This window comes from Orbicella franksi, chromosome 13 (genome assembly GCF_964199315.1).
Source record: "Orbicella franksi chromosome 13, jaOrbFran1.1, whole genome shotgun sequence".
NCBI classification, from domain to species: domain Eukaryota; kingdom Metazoa; phylum Cnidaria; class Anthozoa; order Scleractinia; family Merulinidae; genus Orbicella; species Orbicella franksi.
Window position 1 is genome coordinate 18,149,559 of NC_138157.1, and position 24,428 is coordinate 18,173,986.

At 39.8% G+C, this 24,428-nt stretch overlaps 2 protein-coding genes across 4 annotated transcripts; one reads left to right on the forward strand and one right to left on the reverse strand.

The window, feature by feature from the left end:
• The first annotated feature begins 33 nt into the window (after positions 1-33).
• Positions 34-20,597, forward strand: LOC145466109 (pyruvate dehydrogenase phosphatase regulatory subunit, mitochondrial-like). Of its 3 annotated transcripts, XM_081449883.1 has the most exons (18): positions 34-2,376; positions 4,505-4,645; positions 5,466-5,672; positions 6,012-6,145; positions 8,836-8,917; positions 9,475-9,559; positions 10,349-10,430; positions 10,702-10,823; positions 11,360-11,380; positions 12,551-12,797; positions 13,583-13,707; positions 15,035-15,383; positions 15,888-16,012; positions 16,560-16,711; positions 17,352-17,562; positions 17,956-18,051; positions 18,671-18,853; positions 19,582-20,597. In XM_081449883.1, the coding sequence occupies exons 2-18, from the start codon at positions 4,569-4,571 to the stop codon at positions 19,882-19,884; spliced, it is 2,601 nt and encodes an 866-aa protein (XP_081306009.1). In that variant the 5' UTR covers positions 34-2,376; positions 4,505-4,568; the 3' UTR covers positions 19,885-20,597. The 3 variants fall into 3 exon arrangements, with proteins under 3 accessions (XP_081306009.1, XP_081306010.1, XP_081306011.1); XM_081449884.1 differs by lacking the exon at positions 34-2,376 and having other exon boundaries at positions 3,572-4,645; positions 5,471-5,672; XM_081449885.1 differs by lacking the exons at positions 34-2,376; positions 4,505-4,645 and having other exon boundaries at positions 5,498-5,577.
• Positions 20,598-20,673: 76 nt separating this feature from the next.
• LOC145466110 (uncharacterized) lies at positions 20,674-24,420 on the reverse strand. Its single transcript, XM_081449886.1, has 2 exons — positions 22,195-24,420; positions 20,674-21,797 (listed from the first exon to the last, which is right to left on the reverse strand). The coding sequence occupies exons 1-2, from the start codon at positions 23,694-23,696 to the stop codon at positions 21,191-21,193; spliced, it is 2,109 nt and encodes a 702-aa protein (XP_081306012.1). The 5' UTR covers positions 23,697-24,420; the 3' UTR covers positions 20,674-21,190.
• Positions 24,421-24,428: the final 8 nt, after the last annotated feature.

Sequence of the window (24,428 nt, forward strand, 5' to 3'; positions counted from 1 at the left end):
CTGTGCGTGAATTGGAGCAAGAGCAAAAAATTGACAAAGCAGGGGGTGGTGAAGCGAGGAGGGAACGCTTCCCTACAAACCCCTCGATTTTGAAAAACCAGTTCGCCCACAAATAGGGTTCCCAATTGGTGCAGTGCGGCCATCTTGATTGAAAATTCCCTCCCTTGCCTCACCACCAACTGCTTTGCTGAGTTTTTGCTCTCACTCTAATTTACACATGGCCAGAATGCGGAAAAGCTCTTCGTACAGGAACGCTTGCTATGCAGGCCATACTTCAGTGTGTACTCACTGTGGTTGGTGTGGACATCAACAGAATTGTCAGTGATGAAACCAATACCTGCATTTCAAATGACTTGTTACACAAAGCAAAGACAGTAAAATATCCTTTAGTGCTCTGTGAGGCTCATAATTAATGCAAGAAATTCTCAGTTTTGCAACTTAACACGTTCTATTTGTTAAGTTGGGCTTCTGATCGGTTTATGTCCCTCATTTTGAACACCTTTATTTAACTTATTGAAGACAAGTTCCCAGTACTGTATTTTCGAAAATTTTGTTTGAATATTTTCAAATGAAAAAAAAATCAGTCGGAAAATTGTCTGTTCAAATTGAAGCATCCAAAGTTAAGTCTGTCCAAAGTTTATGGGGTTTGATGTAAGGTTGTGTGACCGAAAATTATTTTACCTGATTCATATAAAATTGGTTTCTCTGGGTGAAGTGGTACACCACAGTGTTGTTATAAATGCCTACCAACAATCTCTTACAGACTGTCATTTGGTTGAGCAGTGTAACTGATTCTGGTGCAGAGTAACCTAAATGGTACAAGTAGGGGTGACAAATGGTAAAATCCAAACTTGGCCAGACTCCAAGACCATTGTTTAAAAATTTGAGCCTGAGACTTGCATGATTGTAGACTCCAAAATCAGAAAAATATGAGACTTTGTGACTTGTTACAAAATATTCCAAGATTCTAAGATTGGTTCAAAAGTTTCCTAGACCCACAATAATAATTATTTTCTAGTTACGATTGGCCACCCCTACCAGTCAGCCAGAGTTTACAATAATTATTGTCACAGATGTTAATATTATATATTTTGATGTTATATATTACTTTGTTTGAGATCAACATCAATTTTGTTTTTGCCTGCTGTAGCAAAGTCTCCATGATGCTGTTTTAAGTTGCATGTGGGCTATAATATTATACTAGGGTTCACGTAATTTCTGTTTTGAGAGGTACTAGTGCCTGAAATTTTACTAAGGTGTACAAGAGATTTTACTTGTGTAACAGTAATTATTATTGTATATTTACAGACTTTTCAGAATAGAAATTATCCAGAAAAATCATGTCTCATGACCTTATTAGTTATCAAAATGTTTTGTATTTTCTTTAGAGGAGATATAAAGTATTGTTTTAACTTAAACAAAGACAGATTTGTTCTAACTCAACAATTTTCTGAAAATAATTCACTGAGTATTGGAAACCAGCGAGGTATATATTTGAAATAGTGTTGGTATACTGTGTGGTTTGGAGGGAAGTAATAAAGTATAATTTATTCTATTTGGTATGCTGTTAGTGAAAGTATGGAAAATGTAGGGAATAAACTTTATAAAACTATTTTGTCTAATGCTGTCAGATTTTTGGGTGGAGGTTGTGATGTGTGACTTGTAAAAGCTAGAGTTTTGTTGTTACAGAAAGAGTAATGAAAAAACCTGGTCATTGAAGTTGAAACCTGTAAATTCCCTACAAAAGCAAACCAATAGCCAAAACCATGGTACGTCTACCAAGTGATTTTAGAGGTCTGTTGTCCAATATTATTTACAAAAACCCACAGTGAAAAACTGATGTGTTCTCTTACAAAGTCCCCTCATTTAAACTGCTGATCTAATATAACATTGACTAAAAAATTGCTTACTCATTAAAATCACCAGTCAAACCAGACAACATTGTCACCGTTAACTTAGAAAGAATTGACATGTTTTGGATTCGGCATTATTAAAATAACTAATTTATAAACGATTTGAGTAAAAATACAGTGTTCTATTACTTTCGGGACGAAAAAGAAATCTGGATAAACTTTTGAAGGTAATAAGATTCATGTTGTGTGACACAATTTTGGAGATGCAACTTTGCGTGACAGAGTTCCATGTGACAGCTACTTTGCTGTAAGCCTTGGAAGAAAATTAATTCAGAAAAGAGAATTTAAGTGGAATAGAGCGAGAAAGGAGATATGAACCAGTTTAACTTTGATAAAGGAATGGAAAAACCTTGACTTTTCTCACGATTCTTTTTCCACTTCACGATGCGTAGTATTTTACAATCCGCATACACGACGTACCTTCGGGAAACCTAAAGCTTGTATAGAGAGCTGGACGTCGAAGGTAATTTAAAAAGAGCACTTTTTTTGTTTTGTTCTCTGTTAACCTTAGAGTTCTTTGCCATTTATTTTAATTTCCAGTACAAACTTATGCAATTTATTTAAGTCGACGACCCTTAATTTCACGCGCATATACTAACACCTCGAGGTTCATTGACCCGGCCTTCTTAGGTCTACGGGATCGAGTTGCTGAAGTGGCTGACTGTTATTCTTATGCTTAGCCCTTTATTGATCGGAATTAACTGAATTTCTTATGGCTGTGCGTCTTTTGATTCACCTGGAAAGATGTACTGTTAGCTTATAAGGGTGATCAAGGGTTTCAGGAGTTTTCAATGAGCTTTCAGTTAGCGGGATTTTAACGTACAAGGTAGCTGCTAGCATCCCCGGGGGCGGGGGAGTGCGGCCCACTTCCCAAAACTCTTACCCTATTTATGACCGAAATCTGCGATATTCCCTACCCTATTTATGACATGACCGTAAATTCGAAACCCTATTTATGACCTGACCCTTAAATCAAAACCCTGTTTCAGACCTGCGCTACAATTAGTGCCCTAGTTCAGACCAATGTTATATTACCGCAAACATAATTTGTGAAGGGCTTTTGTTGATTTTCTTTTCGACAATAACGAAAAAGTGGCTTCTTCTTAAAAACACCTATACCAAGGCTAGAGTGCAAAACCCATACCCTATTTATGACCAAAATGGCTAAAATCAGCTAAAATTGATACCCTATTTATGACCAAAACAGCTGAAAAACTATACCCTTTGGGGCCGCACATACCTATATATCCCATATAAGGGAGTCCCCCCTCCCTTGGGCTAGCATCATAATTTATGTTTTATCCTATTCAACCTTAAACTAATACACATATGAAAACATCTAAATAGGTTTGTATATATTGGTTATGCATACACGCATTATCCCAGAATAACTCTCTCCTGCAGTACAATGAGATACAAATCAAACAGGAAAAAAAAAAATCTAGGAGGGACTCTGAGGGCCAAATTTTTGATAACGTGTGGTATTTTTCTTGAAACCTGGGTCCTGTTTCAGACCTAACTATGTGAGTTTTGTTCAGCTATTTCTGACGTGAACCAGAAGTCAATGCCTAATTTCAGACCTTTAAAATTATGCACCAATCAGTGTTCAGCCCGAGGGATGGGGGGACAAAAAAAAGTCAACCCCCTCCCACATTACAACATGATTGGTAAAAAGTATCAAAATTCAACTCCCTAGGTCAAAGGAAACTCATGAATAAGACACAGATAAGCATTGACACAACAAAATTAATATACTTATTATATAATTGAGAAAATTATTTCATTGTGATTGGCTGAGAGCAGCTAGGCCAATTTATCGTTAATTTTTAATTTGCACTGGAGTACAAATCAACAGGTGTGCTTTTGTGATTTTCTCAGTTGTATAGTAAATGAGTAAATATTATCATATGAAAGCTCAAGCAGTAAGTTAAGGATTTATACTGCTTGTGATGCTTGAAAATTCTTTCAAATTACACACAAGTTTAGACTAAGAGTATGGATGGCCTGAGTAAAAGGATGAATAAATAGCTTTACTTTCCCTTCTTTGACTCTACTACTCCCACTGACTTCTGAATATTATTTACAAGATAGTTGATGGTTCATTACCAGACTCCCTTAGTGCTTCAAGATGACAACCATTCAAATTCCCTACCCTAGGGACCAGGCGTACAATCAAAATCCCTGCCCAGGGGACAGACCTCACAATCAAATTCCTGTGGGTAGCCTAACCCCCATAAATGGGGGTATGCATAAATGGGGGTACACATAAATGGGGTATGACTGGCCCATCATATCTCTTTTGCATGCATGAGGACCTATCTTTTTGATTGGGTATATTTTTTCAAAAGAGTTCTTGTCTTGGTAGGGAACATTGAGGGAAAGTTTAAAAAAAATCATTCTCCAACTTTTTTTTCCGATAAATCACCGTTTTGTGTTTTGTTTTCCCTACATGTATTTTTCAAGATAACAATTACATCAATTTTCTTATGTAGGGCTTGGCATATAATGTATCAAAATCCTGAGAGAAAGAAGAGTTCTTTGCGGTAATCATTTCGAGTTAATAATTTGCTGTTTCCTTCTCTTCTTGCCAGCATGATGTTTAGAATATAATCCGTATTAAAAGTGTTGAAGTTACTGACTTACAGGAGTGGAGGGATGTGGCGACTTGGAGCCGTGAAGTCACAGAGCAGTTTACTGTGGGATGTTTTACCCAAACCCGCCATCTTTACAAGGTGATTGATCTGCATGTTCATTGTTTTAACCTAAAGGTTAGTTATACTCTAATTTACACAGAAAATATCTAAAAACTTAATATTGAACATTAAATTTATTATTTGGGCTGAAGAAGTTATGCTGGACACAAGAATGTAGGTCAACATATTTTTCAAAGCAAACAAAAAGAAATGAAAAAAAAGTGTTATACACTCTTGCATAATTCCAATTGTGATTCAAAATTATAAAAATTTACAAAAGATACTGTACACTTACATTCTCACTTTGACATCACAGCCCGACTAATCCCAGTTTCCAAACCCCATGATTTGTGATCCAACCTGAAGTGAAATCTCATGCTTTTAGATGGCTAAAACACAATTAGTTAAGACACAAAAGAGACGCATGAGTTTGGGGCAAAAATACAATTTAATAAAGAAAACCAAGGCAATGAATAGAAACCAGGGAGGGTAGGGAGGGTAAAACTAGCAAGGATAGGCAGCGAATGACCTTTGAGATGACGCTAAACTTGATATGACCAAGGAGAAACCTGATGCGAGTGCCAAGAGACAAAGCCACGCAAGGGAGGTGTCCCTAATTAAGCATTTTGATAAGGCCAAAACAACCAAATGAAGAAAAAACAATATCCAAGTTTTTATTTCCCATATCATAATCTCATGTAGATTCCATCAAGTGAATAAATAAACTTCTGTCATACACACTGTGGTTTAAAGCTGTTTTCCAGTATCTTTCATCAGATAATTGAACTCAGACTTACAGACTTAAATTGTGAAGGACTCATCCTTAGCAAAGCATTTATTTCCTTCTTTCTTGAATCAGAACAGGACAGCTGTTGTTTCCTTCCAGTACCTATGGAAACAAGCAGACAACATTCAAGAACTACCATGATAGGCACCTAACATCTGACTTGGCATTACCTACAGAGGCTCAGGTAATAGTTTGCGGCGGGGGGATAGTTGGCTGTTCTGTAGCATACCACCTTGCCAAACTGGGATGGAAAGATGTGCTGCTTTTGGAACAAGGAAAGTAAGTTGAATTCCAGGTAATGAAGGAGGCAGCTATTATTATAAAGTGCGAGCAGTCACCCACTCCTTTTTCTGACTGCGGAGGGGAGGTCCAAACTAAAAAAACAAAACCTTTGTGAGGGGGGAGGCATGGATATTTTCTAGACCAACATATTGGACCTTTTTGCACACTTAAGGGCAAGGTGAAATGACTCAGCGTTTGTTTCATAGGTGCACCTCATTCTAAAATCAGATGTAGTAAGGTGTTGTTAGTCACTTCTTGCGGTATTGGTTAATTTAAGCAATGGTGATCCATTATAATGTCTAGAAGTCTTGGATATATTTTAACTTGTTTCATCAGTCTGACCTGTGGAACAACATGGCATGCTGCTGGTTTGCTGGGAAAGCTTCGTTCTTCTGCTGCAGAAACTAAGCTGTCAAATTACTCAGTAGAATTGTACAGTACCCTGGAGGAGGAGACTGGTGTTGGAACAGGTAAAAGATAATAACTTACTACAATCCCAGACAAAAACGTTGGGACATGAAGCAAGTTCTCCCCTCCCCCCACTTACAATGTTGATAATCTGGCGATTTTTCCCTTTTTGTTGAGAAAAACATGACATTTTCCAACATTGATTACGGGGGATTGGCAGGGCTGTCAATAAGATTTGAAGTAGGCAGAGATATTTTGAAAGTAGACAGCTCTGGGGGCCAGAGGCCCCCCCCCTCCCCCCCCCCCCCCACAGGCGAGGGGTCTGGGGCCCACTGGGGCCCACTGAGGCCCCTATCAGGGTACAGGCACAGAGCCCGGTTGGGGATCCAGGGGATAAAGCCCCCGGAAGCAAAATGAATTTACCGTTTTGGCATTGCCGGAAATTGCCTTTCCTCAGAGAAATTCTAACAAGTCTCACTTCTTGAAAAGAACAGTCTTAATGATTAGTCAGTTGTTTTATATATTTATTCTCTGTAAGTTTTGAAGTAGATAGCTGATAAAAAAAATAGTAGGCTCCCCCCTCCCCCTCTGGAGAAAATTTTGAAATCTAGAGTCTCGCAAATGCCATTTCCAGTGTTTTCAAGAGGCATTTCCCACCAGAAAGACAATCACAATGGAGAGCAAAAAACTTGTATTAAGTCTACATTTGCAGTAAGCTCCTTCTGCACCTGCTAGGGTTACAGAAGCCTAAATACCATTTTAAGCCTTTTCCTGGAGACATTCTAAGGCAGGCCTTCTTATAAATAATAATAGAAGTTTTTGTCTACAGATGTTACGAATAAACTCGAGTTTGTTGCCTGGTGAAACAGTTTGATCGAATTTTATCGAATTTGTAGAATGAAGTATAAAGGAGAGAGATTTTTATTTAGTTCTCTGACATTTGAGGACGAGCTAGGGAATCTCAGTGGAAACTACCTTATAGAATTCCTGCAGTGTTACCAGGAAAAGGCCATTCTGGTTCAATTACTCTCATGAAATGCTAATTAATTGTATCAAGTTGTCTTGTGCCAAAAAAACGACACTTTTAGCAAACCTTGTGGTTGAAGTTTTAAAATGTTAAACACTTATCTTTTGGCATCTTAGAAACAACGGTGAAAAAATTATCCAGCAAACCTTGTCTTCTCTTCGCAGCCATATTATAAATGCATGTGGCTTTTCAGTCATGTGCAATGTCACACTGAAATGTTATGTAACAGCAGAGAGGAGTCCTAGTAACTACTCAGTACACAGCGTGGACTTTAAGATTTATATAATAATTAAATGACTGCGCGCACTCTGATTGGTCAATCAGCTATGGTTTATTGTGCCATTAAACTCATGGAAATTTCATGTGTCTTCTGAATTATTATATAAAAGCAATAGACCACAAGTTTTTATGGTTTGGAGGCATGATAAACCACTTGGGATGTTGGAAGAACACTCGAAGAATTCGTAAATCACGAGCCTGTGGCTAGTGATTTACGAATTCTTCTCGTGTTCTTCCAACATCCTGCATGGTTTATCAGCCTATAAACCATAAAAACTTGTGGTCTATTGCTTAGATAATTATTGAAAAACCTACTTTGTCATTACTTTTCTTGGAAGAAAAGCCTGCAATTTGGAAATAAGATACTTTACTTTTCACATTTCTACCGACAAAATGAATGTGCTGTTCAGACTTGTTCGGTATCTAAACTTTCGGTGTCATTTCGTGAGTGAAGTAGCTGGCGATTTTCGTAAGAGTAGCCAATGATAATCGCCTGCTGCCAGCTACTAATGACAGCCCTGGGATGGGGGATACATGATCCAGCTTAACTGTCCCAACTTGTTTTGTCCGGGATTGTAGGTAAATTTAGATTGTACTATCACAGTTGATATATTAGCCTGTGTGATGCAGTCGTTTCTGTCCTAAGTGCACCAGAGTTGTATGAAAAGCTTTGGTGCACACAGTCACTTTCCCATCTAAAAGCCATTGTGTACCTCCCAAGCTTTTCATTCACCTCTTGTGCACTTGTGTGAAAGGAAACAACTGCTATGCAGGCTATTGTTGCATGTGACAAGCTTACAATACAATGCAGGTGTCTTTCACATGCATTTTAATAAGCAAGTTGTGAGTTTGATGCAGATGAAACAACTCATGTTGTAAGCATGCCGCATGTGACAGTAGTCAGCGAATTAAATGGCATTGTCTAAACTGACCCATACAGTGCACTACTAGGGAAATCTACTTGCCTAGAACAACTGTCGGCAGACAACTGGAATCCCACCCAGGTGGGGGAAGGAGGGAGGGATTTGGGTTGGGGACATGTTGTTCACATGCATCCTTACTGCACACTCATTTAATGATGCTATCTTACATATCAAGCATAAACACAGGGCAAGAAACTAGGCAGTTCTAACTAATGGTGATGGCCACTGCAATAACTAACGGACAGGAATTAATTGGATAACTCTCCCCATTTAGTATAAAATATAGATCATCAACTCATCTAATTGCTGATATTTATTATTTCCTCTTTTTACTCATGAAAAGGAATTTTCATAATGGATGCATGTTTTTCCATTGTTTGGTTGTCTGTAAAATGCAACAATTGCTTCTATGTTTAAGGGGAATTAGCACATGAAAAGTTAAGTTACATGGTTCAGAGCTCAAGGTTAGATAAATGATTATTAGATTACGCTTCCTTTAATTGATTTCAATTCTAATTTACAGGTTTTAAAAGGTGTGGTGGATTGGTTGTGGCCCAAAGCAAGGAGCGCATGGCTTTCTTGAAAAGAAGAGCAGCTATTGGCAGGTAAGACTTTACAAGAATTATGTGGAAGATAAATAGCTTTTGAAATAATTAACTGTGAAAAACTCAACACCATGCTAATTATAATTCTTTAAAACAAAGGATGGGGAAAAGCAGGAGTTGCTGGGGTTCAGGGCGAATCAGCTTCAAAATCTCCTTCCAAGGATCCGTTTAAAGAAGTTGTTAATGCATGTCCTTCATTCATAAGCAGAAATGGACTGTGTCTTGTACTCTATATAGCTCTGCTTTGTTGCAAAAGAATGTGCCAAACTGTTTTAACTTTTCTTTTATGTTGATGGTTTTGTTCAGTGTCATTGGAAACGATTGCTTTGGAAAATTAGTTAGTAGTGCCAATTCTCGGACTGTTTGTGATTAAATGAAGATCAGTATTTTGACAATTTTTGCAAAATTTTGTTCCTTTTGACTTGTTTTCTTAGCCAAATTGCAAAATTTAAGTCTCACAAAATATGCCTGTTCCATGTTTGCAAAATTAAGTTATTGCAAAAATTAGTAGCAATAAGGTATGACTTTGCCTCTTGATCTTCTTGTTACTTCGTCAGAGCCAGTAACATTGATACTGAAATGTTATCAGTAACAGAAATTCAGAAGCTGATACCAATTGACATGAGAACTGATGACATATTGGTGAGTAAGCTACGGGGGGTGGGAGGGGAGAGGAACTGCCATGTGAAAAGGTCGGGAATGCTTATGCGAAAACTTAAATTAAACCCCTGAAGGACACCAGTCTGGACGTGGTTCGAGCTTTATTTGACCACTAGAAGATACCACTTAAAATGGAATAGGCCTAATTACCAGCCACTGTTTGGGAAAGGAGCTCGGGCTAGTGGACGGGACTTGAGAGAATGGCAGAAATCAAGCCTAAAAATGGAAATAAGAGAGTTTTTTAATTATTATCTCTTCGAGGATACTTTGACACTGAAAAATAGTGGCATTTCATTCTCAACACCTAAGTGAGACCAAAATGTTTTATTTATACACTTTCAGGTAGGTGAGACAACATGCATAGATCTGCAACCTTTTTGATATGGGAGTCCCCTGCCTGGAGTTAATACCATCGGAGAAATAACCACCAAATGGTTTAGACACTTTCTTTATAATAGGTCTCATTGCTATGGCCATGAACCACGTTTTGATATCAGGGGCTGATTATACACAGACTGAAAAACTAGCTAGAACAACTCCTGCATAATGTGCAGCATTACAGGACCACATAAACCACAATTACAACTTTCATTTGAATTGTCACACACTTAGGATTTAATACAAGGACTTAAGGGTTAGAACCACCTTGTACAGCATATAAATAGGGACACATAAAAGTACTGCACAATACTTAAGTTTTTATTTGAATGGTCTGATATACATGTACTAGCCACACTTAAATCTCACTGATAAAGTTTGATTTGTTTTTAGGGTGGTCTCTGGATTCCCAGTGAAGGTGTGGCAACATCTAGTGATGTTTGTCAATCGCTGGCCAAAGGAGCAACTTTAAATGGTACTGGAATAATTTATTTGCACATACTTTTCATCTAAAAAGACTGAGATAAACATTATTGCCAGTTCAATCTCCAACCTGTGAATAAAGAGCCTCTCCTTGGGATTTTCTCACCAATTCCTATTCATTATTTATAATAACATTATTTGCGTATCTTTTTAAAATTTATTATCTATGGTTTCCATCAGTGTGAATGGTATGGTGTTTAGTAATTAAGGCTGAGTGTGAGAATTTGTGAATATACCCTAATTTGCTGTCTCTAATTCATCAGGTGTCAAAATATTTGAAAAAGTTGCTGTCGATGCCATTATCACAGATGGAAAATCCATCACTGCAGTAGAAACAAACAGTGGAAGTATCAAGTGTGAGATATTGGTCAACTGTGGAGGCCAGGTAAATCTTTAGAACCACCTAATGTGTCTTGCTTTACGAGTGTGGATTTTTAGTTTAATTGACAGAACTTCCCAACCACTGGGTACAACAATGAAGCATTGAGCGTTCATTTGGTTTAAATCTTGTTGAAGCTCATTTATTTTTGTGATTATTGTGATTATTTTGTTTTTAGGGTGGGGGGAGGGGAACCCTCTTTATAATTGATTATATTCCATGCACAACTGCTACATGTATGTGTATGTTTTCAATCACATTGCTGTTTTATGTTGCCAAGTTGTCTATCTTACCACTCAGTCTATTGATATATATATAGTTGATAAAGAAAAACATTGCCAGGGACCTGTACAAATACATGTATTGACTTGTAATTATTTTCCATTATGCTTAGGGTTACGACAGATCAGGTTAGATCAGATTAATTTGCCATCTGAACATGTCTAGCTTTTGTAAAGTTTAACGTGAATAGAAGATGAACTTCTTAACAAATGTAAAAAAAAAGTAAATCAAACATCTTTTATTTCCTTTGCATGAGAAAGTGGGCGTGGGAAATTGGTCAGGTAAGAAAATAATTTATGATTTTATTTACCATCTTGTCAGTTTTTTCACATTTTGTAGAAAATATGGCCCAGCCCTGTAAATACTTTCAGATTGAAATTAATTGTTTAGAAGAACTCAGAGAAAGGCGTTTGTGCGGTTCTTCTCAGATATTCTTGTTACTTGTTAACCAATGTCCACACAACATTAATACATACGTACATTTATGATTTTTGGTTTGGCATTGTTTCTCCTACCTCCTATTCTAAATCAAAAACATACATGTGGTTTATTATTTCTCTCAGTTATGACGCGCGCTGTGATTGGTTAAATTAGCAGGTCATATGCTACCTTACGGGCTGCTATAATTTCAAGCCATTCCACGTGACCTGAAATGGTTTTCTGAACCAGTCAAACACACAGCAAAGATATAATTAAATATCTTATTAACTCAACTTATCGGCCTCTGTTGTAAGTTACGGGTCCTCTTTTTTCGATACGGCACACGTAGACCACGAGTAGTCCTTCTTTTGCTTAGTACGTCGTGTGTGACGCGAAATAAAAAAAACCACGAGGAAAAAAATGGCCGCCCAAAATCCTCGCTTCTGCCCCCAGGATTTAGTCTGTCTACAGACCTTCTATTTTATGTTGTCATTCGTTATGCCGAGGATTTCATTATATAGAGGTTCGCTAAATCGAGGTTCCACTGTAGCGCCTGCGTAGGGGACCACCGCGTTCAGCGCGGAGACAATAGACCAATTTCGATATATTGAAATTCAGCCTAGAACAATAGACCCCAGTACGAGGCTCTGGGGAATAACTACAGAGTTTGTGGGGTTATTCCCCAGAGCCTCGTGCTGAGGTCTATTGTGTTAGGCTGAATTTTAATGTATCGAAATCGGTCTATTACCGATCCGTAAGTTACAGTGCAGACCTTAAACTGGGTTAATAAGAGGAATATATTACGGCCGCTAGAGCCCCCTTGAAATTCAGCCACATCTCCGACCTCTGAGATAAGGATAACACTCCATTCATTTATTTGATGGTCAGTGGTGGTGTCTGTATCCTATTAGAGAGGTTTAATAGTAGGTTCTCACCACTGGTGAGATGACTTAATTAGATATATATTTTCTCACTTTGTTGAATTTTTCCACCAATCTGATCCTTCTTCTTTTAACTGATTGTATCATCAGAAATGTGAGCCCAAAGTGTCCTTCCCCCTTCATTCCACGGAACACTTCTACATAGTAACCAAACCAATAGACGGTGTACCCTACTCGTTGCCAGTGGTTCGAGATCATGATGGGCAGATATTTTTTCGGGAGTGGAGCGGTGGACTGATGAGTGGAGGTTTTGAAATGGAGAGCCTCCCTGTCTTCCATGAAGGAATCCCTAAAAAATTTGAATATCAGCTTCTACCAGAAAACTGGGAGCACTTCGGTAGGTATATTTTGATGTATTCATTAGTGTATTATCGTGTTTTATGATTAAGTGTGCAGTGTTGCTGCAGGGCTTTGACCCTGCAAATACTGGAGCTAGGACGTTCAGACAGAAAACATGGGGCTTCAGGGCTCCTTGGTGGGCTGGACTCAAAGAGTGAATGACTAACGTTTTTAATCCAAGATGAGAAAAGCCTTAGTCTGCTTGGGACTTCGAAGTAAAGTGATTTTTCAGTTGCGCCGTTTGGGGTGTTAAATCTAAAATGGCGATCGAGAGCCGGAATAGTCCTGGTACCTATCAGGATGTTAAGCCTGAAAAAATACATAGAAACCACCTCTTGCTCTAGCGTTAGCACCTGTTAGTACACACCCGGGGGAGGTACTCTCAGAAAAATTGGATGGGGGTGTGCGGCCCGTTTCCCAAAACCCTTACCCTATTTATGACCAAAATCTGCGATATTCCCTACCCTATTTATGACCTGAGCAAAGATTCGAAACCCCATTTATGCGTTATAATTAGTTCCCTAGTTCAGATCAATGTTAAATTACCGTAAACATAATTTGTGAAGGGCTTTTGTTAATTTTCTTTTCGATAATGCTGAAAAAGTGGTTTCTTCTTAAAAACATACCCATATCAAGGCTAGAGAAAAACCCATACCCTATTTATGACTAAAACGGCTGAAAAACCATACCCTTTGGGGCCGCACATACCTATATAGCCCATATAAGGGAGTCCCCCCCCCCCCCGCCCCGGAGTACACATAACCGAACATTTCGTTCTTGCAGGCGAGTTAATGGACAAGATCCTCCACCGCATGCCTCTGATGGAGAAGGCAGAGATTCGTAGCATGATCAATGGCCCGGAGAGCTTCACTCCCGACTCGCGCTATTTGCTGGGTGAGGTGCCTGAGGTAGGTTGTAAACACGCGGCGATGTGCAGAGGATACATGCTTCATAAGCTAAACCATTTTCATTTCAAGAAAGTGAATATATCAAATATTATATATTTGACCTGTGGGATATAAAGATATACTACATGAAAGATCGTCGCATTTATGAACGCTACCAAGGCAGTTGCAAAAATAAAACCTGAGAAAATATTCGCACTTGAAAGGGGTTTTACCCGTGACGTCTGCATTATCAGTGTAGTTCTTGACTAAGGTATCAAGACAACTGGGAGCTGGTCATTTTTTTAAAAAAAATATCGTTATATACCCTTAGATGACGAAGAGAAGAAAGCAAATATATGAAATATCATATATTTGAACTGTTGGCAAAAGATTCCTGTCTACGCGAAATATTGTCGCAGTTGTGAATGCACCTTAGGTCATGTGAAGGTGAATTAATCAATGTTGGTTAATTCACGTTGAAGGTGAATTAATCATGTTGATTAATTCACCTTCACATTTCATCACCGAGCTTAAAATTCACCATCTTTATGATCTTATCACTACTCACGATGAATTCGATAGCGTTGATCCTAGCAGTATGCAGGACACCTGTCATATATGAACTCAGTTAAATGACCTTGCTCTCCCTGAGTTCTCGTAGTTCAGCGGATAGAGCGCCCGCCCGGTGTTCGGGAGGTCATGGGTTCGATTCCTGTAGGGGACTCTTGATTAATTCCCCTTCACATTGCATTAGCGAGCTTAAAATTCACCATCTTTATTAACTTATCACAACTTAGGTCATGTTCTAATCCCGTCCACGCCTGAGTTTTCTTTCAGGCATTATTTTCGCAACTGCCCAAGTTGCGTTTATTTACACCTAGGATGACTTTTGATGTATTATACATTCTGATTTCGTTTGAAGCTTGTTAGCTTAGTACTAGTTTCTGTTCACGTGGACAATGAGAGATTTTAAACCGCAAGTTTCTTGTATGCATCTTGCTCTTTCAAGTTTAGCTGTGTGGTTTGAGGAACGCCAGGAAAAATCAATGCCAAGGTCTGAAAAAGAGATAAGGGTTGCTAGGCTGTTGTGGCTATTGTTTTGGTTAAAGGTAGTTCTACTTTCTCAAACTATCTTGCACTGATGTAACTCAGAAATGACAGTTTTGAAAAGTCAAAATTCTTCAGGGTTTTCATAGTGCAGTACTTGGTGAAATCATTTTCTATTTCGTTTCATGGACAGAAAGAGCCAAGTATGCCGATAGAAGGCCTTCAATCACTTCTAATACATTTTTGAGTGAAAAAGAAGGACTTATTTGGATAAACAAAAGAGTAATCATTTTATTTTCAGGTTGGTAATTTCTATGTAGCCGCTGGCTTCAATTCTGGTGGTATCGCCAACGCAGGAGGAGCAGGCATGGCCCTTGCAGAATGGATCACAGCTGGGGAGCCCACAATGGATCTCTCGTCTGTGGACATACGTCGCTTTGCCCCTCATCACAACAACAAACGTTACTTACAAGAGTGCGTGAAAGAGACCCTTAGCTGGCACTACCTGTTACGGTTCCCATACTCAGAGAGGATCCGTGCGCGCGGGCTCAGGTGCTCGCCGCTGTTCTCAGAGCTGGATGCCGCCGGTGCATCATGGGGTGACAAGATGGGATGGGAAGTTGCTAAGTGGTTTTCTCTTGCAGGACAAGGTAATGTCAAGGGTTTGAAAGTTGTCGTCCCTGTAACACACAGTAAACAGGCATCTCTTTTTATTGGATCAATTCTCCCGCTTAAGAAACGACTGGGATTCAACGCGAAAAATTAAACTCGGCAAAAAAGAGCGGGAAGCATTGTGCCCTGAAACACTTCATTCAACATGTCTTTGCGATATTTTTTGTCGTCAACTGTCCTGTGTACAGGACATTTTCTTCAGCTTCCCATGTGAGTGAATGGTCCTTCGCTCTACTTCCTTTCATCGACTGGTAAATGTTAGTTCAGCTTTATCCTTGTAGTGACTGGGGTCGGTTGTTTCTTTCGCGCAAAAAAAGAAATCATATTGAAAGAACAGCCAATCAGTGAGAGACTGTAGCGTCACGTGATCAGTATGAAATTTTTCGGAGCGAACCTCACTCCTGTGTTCAGCAGAAGTGTGCTATTTTGTGTCTACACATGTCAACTGTGAATTTTATTCGAAGTGTTTTTTTCTTAACTAGACCACTCCCGTGAGAACGGTTTTGGCAAACCCAGCTGGCTTGGTAGTACAGAGGTGGAGTACAAAGCGTGTACTGAGGGGGTGGCTATGGTGGACTTGACTTCTCTCGGTCTTTTTGAAATTGAGGTATGACAAGCAAACACTGATTAGTAAAAGATCTCTTTGTGTTCGGTCACGTCAAGTTTAGGTAATAAATCAAAAATTTTACTACATGATAAAAAAAAAAGCATGAAATGACCAGTTCAGGTGGTGCTCCAGTTTCCATGCACTTAGAAATATTTCACTTAAAACCTTGAACTCTCTTATTTCGGATGTAATGTTTGATTTGCCCTTTGAAGAATTCATTTTTACGAGCTCTGAAAAAGTGTTTTAGAACAAAACTACTTGTTTGCCGAATAAATTCGAATTCATAAAAGGTTTAGCGTACCGCTGTCTGAGTTACAAAACTCGCAAACATTTGTGGCCAGATTTCTTAGTTTTCGTGGTTTGTTCAAATCGAGGAAATAACACAACAAATGATTTGTTCAACGGGACAATTGGGATAATTGCATATATCGAGCTAATTTACATGTTTGGTGTATTGATTATTTCAAACTTTTATGGGCAATATTTGGATACAAACAACAATTGCCGTAGAGCGCACATCGTTCCAACTTGTTTTGTCTGTCTGTAGTCCAACAAGGATGGAGAGGTTGAGACATTTCTTCAGTACCTGTGTTCCAATGATGTTGCCCTTCCTGTGGGGGGTACTGTACGTACGTTGGTACTAAACAAGTACGGAGGTGTAGAGCTGAGCAGCAGTGTGATAAGAAATGCACAAAACAAGTGAGAAAATCAATTTCTTTATTCTACAGAATTCTGCAATCGTGGGCAAAAGCCTTTGGAACACTTATGTAGTGTAACGGATTATCTGTGTTTTATAACCGAAGTTTAAAAAAGCGCTGTTATCCTTTTAAAAACGCGTTGCTGTTCCCCCTCCCCACCCAATACAATGTTGAAAATAGGAGAAATTGTAGATACTAGTTTTCAACATTGCATGGGGGAGGGGGCGAGGTTAGGCAGGTGAAATTGTTTTCGCGTCGGGCGTGTGCGCAAAAGCGCCAAAAATGCAAATTTGTCCCAAGACTTTTGTCCATGATTGTAGATATCGTAAATCCCCCCTACAATAAAATAGTTTGGAAAACGGGTAATGAGAATACTGGAAATCATCTACCGAGGCATATCTTCTTGATATATCATCAAATTCTCAGCGCACACTTGAAAAGTTACTGTACTGTTGCACTGCACTGTTAGAGAACACTTTACCATTAGTGGAGCCTTTACTTTGACGTCATATCTGTGACGTCTCTAATAAGGACACTGTTCCGTCTCTTCGGTGTCCGTTTTAGAGATGTCGATTGTATCTACCGTTGATGTCTCCAAGTTTAACTGTTATCATGCGATGTATTTTTTTTTTTTCAAACAGATTTTTAATTTTGCTGGATGATTCAGAGCGCGTAACCATTGTTCAGTCACTGCTTTCACGTAACATCCCATCGGGCTCTACGATCACATTCCGTAACATCCAATCAGGATACGTTATTCTGGGGGTACTGGGCCCGAGCTCGCGTCAGCTGCTTCAAAGTCTCACCCAGACCTCTTTGGACGATAGCCAATTCCCGGTGAATACTGCAAAGGTGAATACTGCATAATACACTCGTGAATAATATTAGAGCTAAACTGATTTTAAATTCGTAGCACTGTGGAAGGAACGTACATATATTTTTCGAGTCTTTGTTTGGTCCGGAAGACACACTTGTTCGAAATTGAAAGTTGATCCGAAGATAAGTAAAAGAAATAAAAACTGAACGGCCGACGAAAACGACTTAAAATAACCGAAACCCTAGCTTGAATTGTCAGTGTAATCTTTGCGATTCGAAGGTGGTTTTAATCGTGGATTAGCTTAATTCACATTTGCAAAGCTGGCCGTGAAGATGAGAATCTCTTAAGCAAGGAAACCAGTCAGCCAGTCGATCACCCTTTTCAGTTATTATTATGCTTCGCACTTTGAAAACATGCTTTATTTTCAGGACATTGACTTGGGCTATGCCTCAGGTGTTAAGGTTTTCAGGACCAGTTGCTTTGGTGACCAGGAAAATGACTGGAAGCTTTTGGTTCCCTCAGAGGTGAGTTACGTCATCGAACAGATGCTTTGATGTGGTCTTAAGATTTGAACATGTCGTTTGGAGCCGTTCTCAATTGAGTGTCGTAAAACCAAAACCAAACTACGAACCAGGGTTATGTCTCTGTCACTCGGACCAATCACAAATCACAAAGACAATCCAGCGAACCAATCAAAACTCAAAGCCAATATATGAAGTCGACGCTACGCGCGGGAAAACTTGTGCAAGAGAGTCACGATTGGTTTTGATGTTACTTTTGATTGGATGAAAACGTGGCGCGAGTTTCTCGGCCAATCGCTTCGCTTAATAATGCAAAACTAACGTAAATGCTAATTGCTTTCAACACTCAACCTAAGTGAAAACCGCTTTATATTAAATAATAACTAATTCTGATTTAAAGTTGAACTCCCGGTCGAGAGGTCTGGGTTCTAGCCCTTGCCGGGATCTTCTCGTTTTGTTGTTGGGAAAAGTCGCTTTACTCCTGCTCCTGGAAATGGGTACCGGTGATCTGTGAGGGAAACCTGACAAAACACAGGAGGCTATCCTATGATCTCCCGTCCGTTTTCCCGATGTAAGGTAACAATTTCGGAACTTTGCCTCATGCTTTTTTTTCTTCATGCAGTTCGCAGTTTGTTTGTACCGTGATCTTATGGCGGCTGGGAGGGATCTGGGTGTCAGAAACGCGGGTCGTTCAGTGGTGGACTGCTTACGAATCGAGAGAGTCATTCCTCAGATGGGAAGTGAGCTGTCATCTTTTATCACTCCGTCGGAGGCTGGGATTATGGACAGAGTTCAACTGAATAAGGTGTAGTGTGAACATTACATTTCAGTACACATTGCTAGGCTCAATCATTGGCTTTAGTTACCAACAAAAGGAATTTTGCTAAGGTTAAATTAGTGTTTTTGGCATCTGTGACTTTTCACGTTACAGTGATCATGCAATGGTCAGTATTCCCTAGAACTTTGCGTGACGAGCCAAATAACTGGTACGAAACGAAGGAAGCAAGGAGATGAGAGAACTTTGTTTTAACTTCGTTGTTCGTGAGACCATTTGAGAAAACTTATCTCTGTAGTCGTCAATTTTGACGGCGCTTATAAAACTACAAGCGTCAAAGTGCAACATACGGAAATTTTTACAGAAAATAGGAATGGTATAGGGCTGTTTCGTTATTTTGAGAATGCTCCTTTTCACCTAGCGATCACTCAGGCTGTGTTTTCACCTGCACAAAAAGAATGTAAAATTCTTAGCTAAGCCATGCGGTGTGAAGCACAAAATAACGAAAGTCAGGAATTATTAAACACATAGAATGCAATAACTTGTAACTTCTGCGTAAGGGTACTATGGCTTCTGGGACAGAAAGGCGCTTTGCACTGTCGTCTCACCTGTGTAAGTTGTCCTTTTCTTATCGCCGGCACCACCACCATCACCATCACTATCTCTAATTCCATTTGAATTCTGCAAAACCGTGATCATCCGGATTTCTCCGGCTTCGCTCAACGAACAACTCCTTTTCTTGCCGCTTTCTTTCTCAGAATTGTGATTTTATCGGAAAGCGAGCACTTCTTGATGGTCAAGACCAACCACAAAAGAAACGCCTCGTACATATTGCTCTTCAAAGCCACGACGACGGCAATTACCCGTGGGGAGGGGAGCCGATTCTAAGAAATGGCTCGTCAGCGGGATCAACAACGAGTGCTTGTTACAGCTTCAAGTTCGGCCGCCCAGTGTGTCTAGGATACTTGCAGGGAGAGGGACAGGACGCTGTTGTCCAAGATGGCCGATTTGAGATCGACATAGCTGGGAATTTGTTCCCTGTTTCGGTTTCTTTGCAGTGAATTAAACAAACACCTAAAGTACAGAGTATAGAGCGGTTTTCATTTGAGTGTCGAAAGTAATTAGACAATTACTTTGGTTTTGGTTTGGGTTTTACTACGGTTTGAGATTGGCTGAGTAGTCTAATTGGTAAGTAATTGATTTGGTTTTGGTTTTACGACACTCAATTGAAAACCGCTCTATTGAAGATAGTTTTGGAATTTCCATAATTCAAGTAGCTTAGAGTCTTAATTTCTTTTTTTTACATAGTAGTGGTCTTAGTTAGGAATTTTCAAGTCTAGGATTTAGCGTATTTTTCACATTGTTGGAAAAAGGTTTGGGTATTTGTGGATGTCATTTTTTGATGGCAATTACGCTGCACAGAGGAACTTATATAATAAACGATTTTAACTCAAATGTATTTTTGTACTGTAACGAAAACCGAAATAAATGTCCTCAAGGAGGGTCGAAAGGTGAAGAAAAATAAGAATCAAATAAGGAATTTGTTTGAATCCGAGAAATTTTTATCTTATTACTCTGTAATTTTTATGAATTATTTAACAATGTGTACGCAATTCTGAATATTACCTTTTGTGGCGATATTTAAATGAAATGTTCTTCAGAGAAGTAGGCATGCATGACTCTGAAAAGTGTTGATCACTCAGTTTCTCACATGCTTTTAAAAAAGTGTGAAAGTAGAATGTATATAGACAGTTAATAAAATAGTTTTACTTGAGATGAAGCTTTTGATCTCTAATAACCTTCAGTTTTGAAACTGCAGAAAGTGATCGCCATATCTCCTTGTGCGCGTGACTGGCAGTGGTATTATAAGGAGCTACGTCACAGTTTGAGCATCTTAAAAAGTTTAGACTAAATTTTTCAAGTTGGTCGTTTGTAAGCCGTGTTAATCTTCTTCATCCTTAACCATCCTTGTTCTCATATGGTATATTATTATCTCTTTCGTGTTTTACCATCTTAGTAAGCTGCCATTTTCAGGCTTCCTTTAATTTAGGGGTAATTTTGTACGCAGCCAAAATACTCAAAATACCGTGACTGAGCTCCTTCTAGGCACTGATCACAAATTTAATGTTGCCCCTGATTTACGACCGAGTGTCTGAATTTTTTGAATAAATAAGGTTCTAATGTTAGCCACCCTAGTTGAGGGAGAAAACGTCTTCCACGTCCCAATAAGTTGTTCACTCTAATGAATTTTAATTATTATTATTTTAATTTAAAAATGAAAGCTATTAAGCAGTACTTTCATTCCGCAGAAGGTGGTTGGTGAAAGTTTCGGGTTTTTCTTCCCGTTTAGAAATATTTATTTTGGGGTTAAAACATGTCGGTCAATTTTTTCTTGTACCACGCTCGTTGCATTTTTTCGTCTCTTTTCTGCTTTGTTTCAGTAAATTTAGCCGCCGCCTCTTCCCTCAATCGATCCTCTCGTGCCAAGGCTTCCTTATCCTTAGCTCGCAGCCACTCCTGATATTTTCTCACCGCCTCGGCCTTTCTTTCCTCGCTATGCTCGCTCTCGGCGGTTTTTTCCTTGAAAAATTCCTGGTTTTTGAACTCGCTCTTTTCTTCAAGCCACATTTGGAATGTCTTTCCAGTTAATTGTCTCCTGTTAGCCTCTCTCTCTTTAGTCATGGCGTCCTTCTTCGCTTTTCCTGCCAATATTGTTTGGTTTCTGACCAATTGCGCCTCTTTATCGGTTAGCCACATCTCAAATGTTTTCCGACGATTCGACGTTTGCGCCTGCAAAAAGCGCGCGAGCTTTTCGTTTTCATCGTCGGATGACGAGTCGTCATCGTCATCGTCGTCAGACACATCAAAGTGGTCTAACTGGTTTTTCCTGATTGTCTTCCATATGTTCCAGGGCTTGCTTTCGCGGGATTCATAGTGTGACATTAGGAAGTCTTTCATCTGGCTGCTCATTTGTCTGAAATTAGAAATATTTTTTCCTACTCAGTGCATTTCTGAAGATATGTTCTTCGGGAAACATATTTATTTCTATGCGTTGAGGGCCGTACTGAAAAGGTTAAGCCAAATATAAACCTCATCGAATATTTTGCTGCCAAAAAAAAAAATAAATAACACGTTCAACTGAACCCAAAAGTCAGGCAGTTTTCGTTAAGGAGAGAAAAGCTCAGGGACGAGTTACAATTGCTAGTTTAACAATGCAGAAACAGAAAGTTTCCTATTCTCTCTTGTAATTTCAAATGCACATCTGCAACTCTCTGTTGTTTGCAGACGGGCCATAGTAGGGTGCTACCTCTACTACTGCCACCGATTCAAATCCTACAGTTTTATTTTCTCTTCCTCCTTACCCTACATACCTGTTCCCATTCTCTCCCACGTGCAAGCTCATGGCCCTTCTCCTCGGTTCAGGTGAGCCCGCAGGCGAGCTGTACGTACGGATCGCCTGTGTTCTCATCAGCGGAGTAGTGGGAGACCTCGGGCGAGGTAACAAGGGAGACTTGGGACGGGGATGCAATGGAGATCTGGGGCTGAGGATAGGACTTCCTGGCCTCTCCGGGTTGAGAAGCGATGGAACGAGTTTACGACCCAAGCGCGGAGAATTCATAGGTGATGAGGTTGGGGTGTTCACTTTAGGTAGCTTTTCCTCAACCTGTTTGACCACCGGGATAGGTTTGCCAGTCAACGGTCTTATTTCTTCGACGCATGTGCGCACAGAACCTGCAGAAGAAGGTCTATCATGGTTGTTTAGTGACCGGCAGGCTCTTAATGGCATGTGCAGCTTGAGCTGAGGATTGGAACCTCTATGTAACATCCTTTGGGGTACAGCACGTGCAGGAATAGGTCCTTCGCTGAACTCTTCTTTGTTTTCCTTTCGTTGATTGACTTCTTCTCTCTCCAGTTCGTCCCTCACCTTGTACATGATGTCGTCAACTGTTGACCTCGCTGGTTTTTCTTTTGATTCATTTTGGTGAGTCATGTCTTGTTTAGATTCCTCGACTTGATCGGTCTTCGTGTCATTTGCCTGGTGTTTCTGGCCGTTAGCGCGTAACTCGTCTTCCCCAATGCCTTTAATGTCAGCCTCCAACGTTTTGCCGATGGCGGACTGGCTTTCTGAAACTTCCTGGGACTGTAGTTCCACGTACTGGTTTAGTAGTTTCACCAGATCATGTTGGTTGGTGTTTTTAGCCATATCCATAGGCGTGACTCCCTGACGGTCAGCTCTGGATAGCAGCGACGAACCATCGTTCATGAAGATTGCCGCCGCGCAAGAGAAGTTCCCGCCTGCTACCGCGGCGTGTAGAAGCGTGCGACCGCTGCATTGCACGGTTTTTTTTACGTCAATTTTCACATCTCCGTTCAACAAGTCCTGCAACAATTCACCGTCTCCTTTTTGCGCTGCTATGAAAGCTGCGACGAAAGCTCTCTCTTCGCTCGAGATCTGATTCATCTTGATGAAAATGCGTTTGAATATCTGCCGATCATCCCGCTTCATACACCGGTCCACGAAGCGCTGCCACCATGGGGGAATGCTGAGCTCAAACGTCATTCCTTCACCACCGTCCTCCTCACCGGCTCCCCCACGGGCGGGTTGCGCCTCGATGTCCGCCATCTTTATCTCATCATTGAGTTCAATAGCTTTGTTGTCACCTCGATTGTGTACAAGTGTAAACAAGTCTGACGGAACACCGCTATTTACCTCGACCATCATTTTCAAATCGCGCACATTCGTCGAGCGCTTGGCTTGAAAACTTAAAGTTTCTCCTGTCGGTAGCTGAACATGGACTTGAGCGGGGACTTGATAAACGTCACTGTGTTCTTTCGTCGATTCTGTTTTACTGCTTTGCCTCTGTTCTTCCATTGTCTCGATCTCCTTCCTTTGAATTTCTTTCCACGGACTTTTCTATCCCGTCAGTTAGCTGTCTTTATCTTCCAAGTTGGTTTCGTTGATTACATATTTCTACTTGTCGATTTTAAGACTTTGCTATCTCTACACCACCGCGATCTCTGGTTGTGTTTCTAACTTGAGTGAAATGATATCTTCTTAAAAGCGTCTCCAATTACCCGACAGGTATTACAGATAATTAGAGATATTGCCCAGTCACCGAGAAACAAACGACTTTTTTCAGTCCGCGTAAGAAGACACTGTGGAAAATTTGTAGTATTCACTTGGGAAAGAGGTAATCTTATTAAGTTCTGTGTTTGCGTGTTTAACATGAGCGCTTTTAAGGAGATTGAAAACATAAAGAATAACAAATAATACACTCAAAGCCGGTAACCCCCAAGGGGCCTAAAAAATGGCTTAATATCTGTTTTGCTTTATGTACTTTAGTTAACGATTCGTGATATACTACGCGACCAATCAAAGAACAAGCAACCTTGTCTGAGTAACTATTGTGATGTAAAATATGTAACTTTTATTATGTTCGCAAACAAACTTACCAATATCATTTGCGGTTTGGTCTTTTATTTTTATTCCCCCTCAGTATGTCATTTAGTTGATTGTCGGATTAAATGGAAGCATCTAATGGTTTAATATTTACATTTTCGTGTAAGGAATTTCTATCGGTCTGTCTTTCTAACCAGAGTGCTC

What these genes read in the sequence shown, in the direction of transcription:
- LOC145466110 (XM_081449886.1), bottom strand. Translation starts at nt 23,696, where the DNA reads ATGGAAGAACAGAGGCAAAGCAGTAAAACAGAATCGACGAAAGAACAC. An exon ending in GTGGGAGAGAATGGGAACAG is followed by an intron (nt 21,798 to 22,194) that starts GTATGTAGGGTA and finishes TTCTAATTTCAG; the next exon opens with ACAAATGAGCAGCCAGATGA.
- LOC145466109 (XM_081449883.1), top strand. Translation starts at nt 4,569, where the DNA reads ATGTGGCGACTTGGAGCCGTGAAGTCACAGAGCAGTTTACTGTGGGAT. An exon ending in AAACCCGCCATCTTTACAAG is followed by an intron (nt 4,646 to 5,465) that starts GTGATTGATCTG and finishes TTCTTGAATCAG; the next exon opens with AACAGGACAGCTGTTGTTTC. An exon ending in CTGCTTTTGGAACAAGGAAA is followed by an intron (nt 5,673 to 6,011) that starts GTAAGTTGAATT and finishes TTGTTTCATCAG; the next exon opens with TCTGACCTGTGGAACAACAT.